This window comes from Capsicum annuum, chromosome 9 (genome assembly GCF_002878395.1).
Source record: "Capsicum annuum cultivar UCD-10X-F1 chromosome 9, UCD10Xv1.1, whole genome shotgun sequence".
Lineage (NCBI taxonomy): Eukaryota > Viridiplantae > Streptophyta > Magnoliopsida > Solanales > Solanaceae > Capsicum > Capsicum annuum.
Window position 1 is genome coordinate 48,434,667 of NC_061119.1, and position 11,815 is coordinate 48,446,481.

Consider the following 11,815-nt stretch of genomic DNA (forward strand, 5'->3'; position numbering starts at 1 on the left):
CCATTCATCCCTTTCTTGTGTTTATTTAGTAGTTAAAGTGTATGAAGACCCAACTTGCTACGATGAATTTTTCTATTGTTGTTGTCTAAAGTTTTACATAATAAAAAAAATATTAAAAAGCATTTAAAAAAATATTTAATTTAAAGTAGATTAGTAAACACACCATTTTCTTGAGAAGTGAGCAGCACAATAGCAAAAATGACGTGTGCTTATGTCACCCACTTTTGATCAAATATTGTGGCTTGCAAAATCACTCTCCTAAGAAATTAAAAAAAAAAAAATTTAACAATATTATGAGTCACCAATTAATTTTTTCCATTCTTTTCTAGGTTGAGTATGATTAATTTAATATACAACCCAATAGCACTAGCAAAAGAGATCAAACTTCCTTGCATGTGAGTAGCTAAAGATATCTTTCTTTGACAAGTTTTCTGAAAGAGTGTAATATTATAATATGCAAACATATTGACTTTTATTTCGTATGTATACATAGTTCAAATCGATACTAATCGTTCATTCAGTTGAAACCACAAAATCGTATCTAAATTCACCTCTAATTTTATTGCCACACAATTTTGAAACTTTCAAAGATAAATAAATAGGGTCGATTTTCTAAATAGTTAATTGATTGTTATTATCTCTGAAAGGTAAAAAACTTTTTGAGAAAATAAAATATTAGTTAAGTGTTCATCCAAGAAATTAACTCGAATAAGGAGGTACTGCAGCAGCTTGAAAGCGAGCTTTGAAATAAGCAAGCAACTCATCTCTTGGAGGTAAATATTTTTTATTATCGCTGCAATCATTATATTCATCTCTCCAAGCACAAAAGTTTGGGTACTTTTCTCTTGTTACCAAATTATTAACTCCAGTTGCTTCTTCAAGAACTCCCATCCAAAGTCCCAAAAAATTTGCAGCAATATCAGCAAATCCAAATTTGTCACCAACAAAAAATTTCTTATCCTTGAGCTCATTATCAAGAATTTTCAGCATCTCAGAAAGTTCCCCTTTAGCTTCGTATGATTTGTGAAAGAAACTTCTACCCACTGCTGACCCCTGCAAAAATCATAACACTTAAGTTTTGACAAAATTTGTGGCCTAAACTTCAATTTAAAGCAAGTTAAATCGACTTTTGGCATAATTTGTGGCCTCAAATATGTCAAATTTTTTTTTATGGTTATAAATCACCTCATGACTAAATATAAAATAAAAAGTTTAAAATCAAGTTATTTTTAACTATAAAAAGTATCATTCTATTTGAAACAAATTAGAAAAGAAAAAATACCAGTAAGACAAAGATAGCATTAGAAAATCGTTATATTATCTTCTGACATATAAATCTCTTACATGATTAAAAAGCTCATAAAAGATATATAGTCTAAAGTAAACGTGCTGAAATGACTAGAACGTTTTTTCAAATAAATGTAATATACATACTAAAGAACATACCTTATCGTCAATAAACTTAACCCAAAAACGAGCTACAGCGCGGTCGTAAGGGTCTTTAGGCAATATGGAAGGTCCTTCAAATGTCTCATCAATGTATTCAACAATTACCATTGATTCACAAATGGGCTTACCATTGTGAATTAGCACGGGGATTTTCTTCTGAATCGGGTTGGATTCAAGAAGTAGAGGGCTTTTATTTTGTAGATTTTGCTCTATAAATTCAAATTTCACCCCCTTAATCTTTAAGGCCCACTCAACTCTGTGACAAAAAGGGCTATACCAAAGTCCAAGCAACTTCACTTCTGCCATCTCATAATTTTTGGTTCTACTATGTTTTCTTTAATATGTTGATGAATATTGTATTTTAGTTCTGATCTCTTGAATTTTGGTCTTCTTTTATTAGGGAAAATGGAAAAGTGTCTTAGTTAAAAAGCTAAGGCAAAATTTCTTCTTTGACTAACTCAATTTTCAACTTCAATGTTGTGTATTGACTGAAGACTTTTAAGTCTTAAAAATAAGTGGTAGTAGTTGAAGCTTGAAGGTTCTGTTTATGTTGACATGGGCGCAAATGAACATACAGTCGATTTTGGGACCCTCATTTAAACCACGCGGCATAAGTTCATAAATGACTAATTTGTAGTGATTAGTTTAGCTCCATTGGACAGAAATTCCAAAAGTCCACGTTTGACGATCATAAGTTTTATTTGATGTTTGACATATTATAGGTGCAAATAAACTTTTGATATGTGTGTTAGAAGTTTGGTTTATCAAAAGCGTGTGTGCAAGTTTTGGCTTGTCAAGATTAAACTTTTGATATACATTAAAATTAAAGTTTGACTTGTCAGGTATACATTTATCTAAAGCGGTGATTTCGAAGGCAATTTGTGACTCGCTCTAGGTCAGGATATTGGTAAAACGCTCCGGGGCTCTTGTGTGGGGCTTAGTTTTGTGAGGTTTAAATACTAAGTGCCAATCACTGACCAATAAACAAAACAGTTACACGAGACACTTGTGGTATGTGTGCTAGCTTTCTCTAACAAGTAATTTTATTTCAAAATTAAATTTAATATATAGAGTTAGTGAATCAAAAGTGACTGTAATATTACAAATTCATAATAAATCTTTTTTATATTTATATAGTTCAAGCCTGATTATTCAGTTGAATTCACAAAACTCGACCTAAATCCATCCTTATTTTTATCGTCACGGAAACTTGAAACTTCAGAGCTGAATAAGGAGGTGTTTATTTGGCAGCAGATTTAACAGCTTGAAATCGAGCTTTAAAATAGGCAATCAACTCATCTCTTGAAGGTAAATATTCCTTGTTTTGGCTGCAATTAATATACTCATCTCTCCATGCACAAAAATTTGGGAATTTTTCTCTTGTAGCCAAAAGAACTCCAGAAGCTTCTTCAAAGACTCCTACCCAAAGTCCCATCATATTTGCAGCAATATCAGCAAAACCATAACTGTCACCCACAAAGAACTTCTTGTCCTTAAGCTCATTATCAAGAACTTTTAGCATCTCATAAGTTTCCTCATTAGCTTTTTCTTGCTCCTCTCCTTTGAGAAAGAAACTTTTCCCTGTTGCTGGCTCCTGCACATAGAAATGTTTATGACAACAAAATTAAAGTTCATTTTGATAAATTTTACAAGTCTATAGTTAATAACCAATAATTTACCGTGCAAAAACAGGCTGCAACATAGGTAAGTATTTGTCAAAATTTAATATAGTTTTACATATATGTTATATTTTGTATCGAAAGTTATGGATTCAGATATACCCATAGCAGAAAAGCTACATCTGCCCTTGCTAATATGACATATATATTTCAAATTAATTGGAATATATAGTGGTGAAAAGAATATACCTTTTCGGCAAAAAACTTAGCCCAGAAACGAGCTATAGCTCGATCATAAGGGTCTTTAGGCAAGATTGGAGGGCCTTCAAATGTCTCATCAATGTATTCAACAATGACCATTGACTCGCAAATGGGCTTTCCATTGTGAATTAGCACTGGGATTTTCTTGTGAATAGGGTTTAATTCAAGAAGCAGGGGGCTTTTGTTGTGTAGATCATCTTCTATATATTCATATTCTTCACCCTTAATCTTGAGAGCCCACTCAACTCTATTACTATAAGGGCTATACCAAAGACCAAGCAACTTAACATCAGCCATCTCACAACTTTGGTTCTCTATTTTTTGCTTTACTATGTTATGGAACTTAATGTGGTGGTTTTGATTTTTGAATTACGCTCCTTTTTATATAGGAAAATATTTAGGAAGTATCAATGAAACCAAGCAAATGCAAATTTTCTTCTTTGACAAGTCAATTTGTAAGTTTAACATTGTATATTGGCCGAAGATATTTAGTAAGATAAGTCTTAGATAAGTGGTAGAGGTTGAAGGTTCCATTTATGTTGATTGGAGCGGTTTTGTAGTGATTAGTTTGGCTACTTAGATGGAAATTCCAAAAATTAACGTCTAAGATTATAAATTTTACTACCTCCGTCCTTTTATGTGTCGTCATTTGATTAGATATGGAGTTTAAGAAATAACGAAAGACTTGGTAATGTTTATCAAATTGTTCTTTATTAAAAAATATGTTAATCTCTTTTTTTAATTAAGTGGTACCAATAAGGATAAAAGTAAAATTGTATCCTTAAATAATTGGCAAATAAGGAAAGATGACATTCTTTTTTAAACGGATTAAAAAGAAAATGATAACACATAAAATGGGACGAAGAGAATATCTTAAATTTGGCATATTATATGTGCAAGTACATTTTTTACGTATGTTTTAGAAGTTTGGACAGTCACTATCGAACTCCAAACTTCCGCATATACATAAGTTTGGTTTGCCATGAGAAGAATTGGGCTTTTGTTCTGTAGATCTTCTATGAATTCCACTACTAAAATAATCGGTAAAACCAATCACAAGATGTGGTCAGAAAAAATCGACCACACGTAGTCGCTTTTATATTTTAAAAAATTAAAATAATTATTACAAAAATTTTTATAATAATAATTATTTATTTAACAAATAAAAATTTAAAAAAAAATAACAAAACCAACCATCAGTGATCGATTTTTTAAAAAGAAATATAATTAAAAAATATTTATAAGTGGTCGGTTTTAAAAGTTCTTTTTAAATTTATTTTTAAAAAAACCAATCATAAGTGGTCGGTTTTTATATTAAAAAAATAAAAAAATACTTAAAAAAGCCGACCACAAGTGGTCGGTTTTCTAATTAAAATAAATAAAATAATTTAAAAAACGGATCACTTGTGATCGGTTTATAAAGTAAAAATATTAAAAATTAAATAATTTTAAGTAACACCTAATTATATATATAATGAAAATCTAATATATTAAGCTAATCAAATATAATTAATCGATCACTAATCTAAGTATGTATAAGAAACACATAGCATTATATTATTGGATAATATACTTATATACGTATGTGATGTATATAATACGTATTTTGAAACTGATATAATCGATAGTGTGTATATATGTGTAGGTATATGTATATATATATAATATATACATATTATATAGCGACGGTATATTAATGACATAAGATAAATCAACCGATAATTTATTTGAGTATATGTGAAATACAATGGGGTAGTAAAATCGGGTATATGATGTATATAGTACGTATATGAAATACGTCGCATTATATTATTGTATAAGATACTCGTGTACGTATGTGATGAATATAGTACGTATTGATATAGTCGATAATGTGTATCTATATATATATAGTATATACATATTATATAGTGAAGGTATATATATTTAATGACATAAGATAAACCAACCAATAACTCAACTAAGTTTCTGTGAAATACGTTATATATTATTATGGGGTAGTAAAATCGGGTATGTGATGTATATAGTATGTATTTGAATGTTGATAGCCAATTGAATATATTTATATATACGTATATCTCGTGTAGTGATGAAATAGATATACTATTTTGTGTCAATATAATGTAAACACACATATATTGTTAAAGTTGTAATAACGTAAGACAAGTATTACGAGGTATATAGGGTGGGGAGGAAGTAGGGAAAGGAGACAGAAAATTGAATCATGAAACTGGCATTTACTTACCATTTGCTTTGAATTTTGAATTTTAAATGACCGCTAAATTTTGGCAGTGAATTTGAGTTTTTTCGCTTAAAATTTTTATATATGAGTATATGTGAAATACTTTGAATATTATTATGGGGTAGAAAAATTGTGTATGTGATATTTATATTATGTCTTTAAACGGTGATAGACAATTGAATATATGTATATATACATATATCTCGTGTAGTGACATATGCAGTAATCGAAAGCTCGATAACTGAATCTATATATCAAAATATTTTGAATAATACATTGATATCATACTATTGAAGAAATAGATATACTATTTTGTGTCAATGTAGATACACGTATATTATTGAAGTTGTAATAATGTAAGACGTCGATAATTTATCTGATTAACACGTGTGTATATATATATATATAATATCATAATTAAAGCTAATGAACCAAAAATTTATCGTAATTTGCGAAATTCATTGATATTATTATAGGATAGAGGAAATATACTACTCGTGTTAATGTGATGATAAAATAACTAATTATCTGATTTATATATATACACATTGTATTAAATTAATTGACTATTGTTATAAATATTGTAGCATTTATTTAAAAAATTAATTAATTAAAAATTAATTTTAATTTATTAATTTATTTTAATTTATTAATTATAGTTTATTAAAATTTAATTTATCAAAAATATTTTTAGAAAATCGACCACACGTGGTCGGTTTTAATGTAAAATAAAAAAAATAAAAACAATTTATAAACCGACCAAACCCACCCAAATAATTAACTTTCTCAATTGGTATACACAAAAAAATGGGAAACAACATACACACACAAATACTTAACCCGCATACACACACAAACACATACTGACACTCGAAATCAGTCGAACAAGTGGGTTCTCGTAGAAAATCTTGATTTCTCCAACTCAAGTAAGTAAGAATGTGAGATTTGTTGACCTTATTTTGAGTTAACTTCACTTTATTTTGAATTTTGAAACCCTAGTTCTTATGTTTTGGTTGAAAATGGGGAAATGTCACGCCCCAAAATCCCATCGGGCCGGACTGGCACCCGAAGCCGAGAAGGCCCGGGAGAACCCGTTCAAATACCTGTACTTTCACTTACATGTCACCAAAAAAATTGGACAGCACTTCATTGCATATAGAAAGGTCTAATTACCTGTATCAGCACAACACGCACAAATATATATATATAATACTTGGCCGTCGGGGCCACCACATATACAAATATAACGTTACTATATAAACTTCCATGACTTTACCCTTCCTTATGTCTACAAAGCCTCTAGGATATACATGACATAACTAGGGTCGGGATAAACCCCCGCCCACACATGACTCATGTACAATAACAAAACATAAGGAACCGACTCAGAAAGCTCCGAAGCAAACTGGAGCTCACCAACAATAGTTGTATGACCTGGCTCCTACTTGTGCGGTGTATAAGCTGAGGTACCTGTGCCTGCAGCATGAAATGCAGGTCCCCCGTGAGGGACGTCAGTACGAAATATATACTGAGTATGTAAAGCTGTAAATAATCACATATGATATAGGAGCTCAATAGAAACCAGAAACAAGTGAATAAGTCGTAATAGGAGTGGACCACACTTACTAGAACTTGTGACAACCTGTACATTGTATTTATTCAATCACTTTACCTTCGTTCTTATCGTCTTTGTAATCATTACTGTACTGTACTGTGACCATTAGGATGCCTCCAGTACATATCAACTGGGATCGACCCATGCTAGGCTTATGCCCCTGGGATACCACCCATAAACACATGAAATAGGGATCGACCCATGCTAGGCTTATGCCCCTGGGATACCACCCGATAAGAGAGAACTCCCATCACTTAGTTCAATTAATCTTTGAGATTGTTATTTCGGTCGCCACCACATTTTTGATACTTTGAAACAATGATACATCAATAGGAACCAAGTAATAGACCTTCTATACAATAACGATGTAATAAAGACTCATTGGTACATCAACAATATGTTTCAGAATCATCAATATCACAACAATGAAATAAGAGCCTTTTGGTATATCAATGAAACATTTTGACACTTTATAGAATGGAAACAACTTCGTTGGTAACGTAGAACAATACATGTTTTAGGACAACCTCGGAATCTTACTTGATGGAACATTGGTGTTTTCATGCCAAAGAACATTGTTAGAGTATGCTTTACATACCTCGTTGTAGATTCAGATACCAATTCAACACAACTTCCCGCCTTTACAAATCACTTATCTACAATGAAATGTTTGGCATCTAGTATTAGCAACCCAACACCACAATTCTCTTCCATAATTCCATACTACCAATATTTGCAAAACATTCCAAAAACCAACTTGAACAATAGGTTTATGTGTGTATATATATATAATCATCATTTCAATACCACATCATCAATACCACATCATCACCCCAAATTCCTTCACAATTTAACATAATCCAACCATGCACAAGAATAATCCAACATCATTTCCAATCATCTTTCAACAACAATCAAATAACATACTTCTTATGCTCACATGCATATATATATATATATACATATCCATATAAATAACACCGACATAATTTACATCCTTACCAAAAAAATGGCCCTTTTGATTTCGAAGTCCTGTTGGCACAAATAAGGGGTGCTTCTCGAAGCCCTTGAGACGGTGAACACAACTACGGAATCAATTTGGATTTTCTACGGTTGAATCACAAGATAATTGGAGTTGAAATTTGGCTAGGGTTTCTTAGTTTCAATAACTTGATGATAATTGATGGATATGAGACTAATTATATGTATATAATGACCAATTTTCGTCCATGAGGTGATGGAAAATGACCATATTTCCCTTAAAAATTTAAGTAAATCCGAATCTGTCCATGGTGGACTGTTTTGATAGGCTAAAGTAAATCGGCCATAACTCTTTGCTCCGATATCGGATTTGGGTGAAATTGGTATCGTTAGAAAGATAATTCAAAGGTATTTCATTTAATATAAAGTAGGCCACCCAGTTCGTCCTGTACAAGTAGTTATGATCGTTTGAAGTTGACCCTAAAAATCTATTTTGAGAGGCTGAAGTAAAACGAGTATAACTCCTTGCTCAGATGTTGGATTTGGATGAAACCAATTGCATTGGAAAGAAGACTCAAAAATCTTTCTTTTGATATGTGGTATCTCTCCCAGTTCATTATATTGAGGGAGTTATGATCGTTCAAAGTTGACCCAAAAAACTGGCAGGCCTCAGTAGTTTTCCTGCACATTTACTGTTCACATCCCGGCCACCGTTTTAAAGTTTCGAACGTGCTCGCTTATATCCGAAACTTATCCGTTTTTGGAAATCTTTATATCGTTGGAAAGCTTATTCAATAACCTTCGTATGGAACCATCGACGGGAAAATTCCGGTATAAATAAAGTCGATTCCTATACACATATAATCAAACTATACACTTGAAACCATCTCAAAATAATCAATACTCATACTTAAACTCATATATACCTAACTTAGGATCAATACATATACTCCAACACATATAACAATGACTAATGCACGTAATTAAGTACGGGGTGTTACAGGAAATTGGGGATAAATTTGAATGTAGTATGGATTGTGTAGGTTATGTGAACTGAAATGAGTAATATCTTGCATAGAGTTGATAGGTATTTTGAAGAAAATTGCTCTAGTCTATCTTTTAATTTGCTAAGCTCATCATTTTCGATATTGGAGCTTTCCATGAGAGAATCTATAAGCAGATTGAAGCTGCCATTTTGAAATAACAAGAAATTAAGGAAAATATCAAAGGTATGTTGACATAGTGGAGTCGTGTGAGGCCTTGTGCGATTCACTATTATCGTTATCTTCCTTTCATTGTTCATATTGAAGTCTAGTGAAGCCGTATATGGCCTTGTACGATTCACTAGCATTGTTCTTGACATCTTGTTGGTCTTGTTGACATTTTATTTTGAATGTGGTTTTGTTTTGATACTTAGTTGGTTGAAAATGATTAAGTTTAGGAACTTTAAAGGGGATTTTTTGGTTTTGAATGTGGTTTTGTTTTGATACTTAGTTGGTTGAAAATGGTTAAGTTTAGAGACTTTAAAGGGGATTTTTTTATTTTGAATGTGGTTTTGTTTTGATACTTAGTTGGTCGAAAATGGTTAAGTGTAGGGACTTTAAAGAGGATTTTTTTTGTTTTGAATGTGGTTTGGTAAGTGACTTAGTTGCTTGAAAATGGTTAAGTGTAGGAACTTTAAAGGAGATTTTTTTGTTTTGAATGTGGTTTGGTAGGTAACTTAGTCACTTGAATATGGTTAAGTTTAGGAACTTTAAAGGGGATTTTTTAATTTTGAATGTGGTTTTGTTTTGATACTTGGTTGAAAATGGTTAAGTGTAGGGACTTTAAAGGGGATTTTTTGGTTTTGAATTTGGTTTGATAGGTGACTTAGTTGCTTGAAAATGGTTAAGTTTAGGGACTTTAAAGGGGATTTTTTTGTTTTGAATGTAGTTTGTTAGGTGACTTAGTTGCTTGAAAATGGTTCACTTTAGGGACTTTAAAGGGGATTTTTTTATTTTGAATGTGGTTTGGTAGGTGACTTAGTTGGTTAAAAATGGTTAAGTCTAGGGACATTGAAGGGGATTTTGTGTTTTGAATGTGGTTTGGCAAGTGACTTAGTTGGTTGAAAATGATAAATTGTAGGGACTTTAAAGGAAATTTTTTTGTTTTGAATGTGGTTTGGTAGGTGACTTAGTTGCTTGAAAATGGTTAAGTTTAGGGACTTTAAAGGAGATTTTTTTGTTTTGAATGTGGTTTGGTAGGAGTCTTAGTAGGTTGAAAGTGGTTAAGTCTAGGGACTTTGAAGGGAATTTTCCATTTTGAAAGTGATTTTGTTTTGATACTTAGTTGGTTGAAAATGGTTATGTAAGACCCCATAAAATTTCGTAGTCATTAGAGCTTCTAAAGCGTGCAAAGAAAGCCTTAACACTTAGAAAATTGGACCAAGAGTTGGAACCTTCTTTATTTCATAAGCCTTCAAACTTTAATGAACTATTTCGCGACCTTCTTGACCATCGATTTTTGATTTTCAAGTTGGATTGCGATGGGGCAAGGTCATAGTACATTCCGGGTGAGTTTCGGAATTTTCGGAATCCGTTTAGAGCACAGTTGAATTTCGAACCAGTAGCTAAAGGCTATAAGAAGGCGCAGCCTTGGTTGTAGCCTTTGTGTTAAAGGCTCTAACCAAGGCTCCACTCTGGCTGTAGCCTTTATTGGAAAGACTATAGCAAGGTGTCGCCCTTCCTAGAGCCTTTGTGCCTAGTTTTCAGCATTCTACCTCCCTGTTCTCTCAAGGGTAATTTGGTAAATTTTCACCCCTTATATAAGTCCATTAACACGGGATTTGGCCTCATTTAACCCAAAAATACCAGTTTTCTATCAAAAATATTCAAGAACAAGAGCTAAGGTTCCTAAATAAAGATCCCAATTATCAAGATTCCTCCGTTAGCATTTCAAGAATCATATAGTAAGGTATGCAATTGTTGATTTTTAGGTTCCTTCCACCCAAGAAGGTCAAGAATCCCTTTCAAGATTTTAAAGTTTATGTTTTTATGAGATTTCATGATTTATGTGTATTGAATTTCATGCTTATGTATTGTTGAGTTTTAATTCATGATTTAGATACAAAGTTCTAAGTTTTGATCCTAGTATGTGATAATTATATTATGTTCATGAAAAGCCCCTTCAAGTTGCATGTTGAATGGTGTATTTATGATAATTAGATGTAGAAATTGTTGGATAACCAAAGCATGCTACCCCTATGTTTGATAAAATATTTATGTGAAGGAATTAGATCCATTATAACATATTGACAAGAAATCCCAATTAGGTATAAGCCCATGCATGACAAGTGTTTATTGAAAAGCCTTAGTGAATGAATTGTGACATGTTAGCATGAAATCCCTTAATTATGTGCTATGTAATGCATGATAAGTGTTTGCTGCCAGACCTTGTTAAATGAAGTATGAGCCAATAGCATGTATCCCTAGACTATTATATGTTTGTGATTCCCTAGTGCTTGAAGAGATGTTTTAATGATTGTAATAGCGAATGAAAGTCTATGGTCATGATTATTCAAATATGGTTATGTTTTACTTTTATGTCATCGAGTACTGAGGTATTTATACCCAAAATTAGCTGCTTGTCTAGAGTCGAGTCAGTCTCAAG

General features: G+C 32.0%; 2 protein-coding genes across 2 annotated transcripts; both read right to left on the reverse strand.

Annotated features, from left to right (window-relative positions):
- Nucleotides 1–450: 450 nt before the first annotated feature.
- Nucleotides 451–1,944, reverse strand: LOC107842864 (probable glutathione S-transferase). Its single transcript, XM_016686902.2, has 2 exons — nucleotides 1,447–1,944; nucleotides 451–1,053 (listed from the first exon to the last, which is right to left on the reverse strand). Exons 1-2 carry the CDS (start codon nucleotides 1,753–1,755, stop codon nucleotides 700–702), a joined length of 663 nt encoding a protein of 220 aa, XP_016542388.2. The 5' UTR covers nucleotides 1,756–1,944; the 3' UTR covers nucleotides 451–699.
- Nucleotides 1,945–2,526: 582 nt separating this feature from the next.
- Nucleotides 2,527–3,842, reverse strand: LOC107842863 (probable glutathione S-transferase). Its single transcript, XM_016686901.2, has 2 exons — nucleotides 3,318–3,842; nucleotides 2,527–3,043 (listed from the first exon to the last, which is right to left on the reverse strand). The coding sequence occupies exons 1-2, from the start codon at nucleotides 3,624–3,626 to the stop codon at nucleotides 2,690–2,692; spliced, it is 663 nt and encodes a 220-aa protein (XP_016542387.2). The 5' UTR covers nucleotides 3,627–3,842; the 3' UTR covers nucleotides 2,527–2,689.
- Between the last annotated feature and the right edge of the window lie 7,973 nt (nucleotides 3,843–11,815).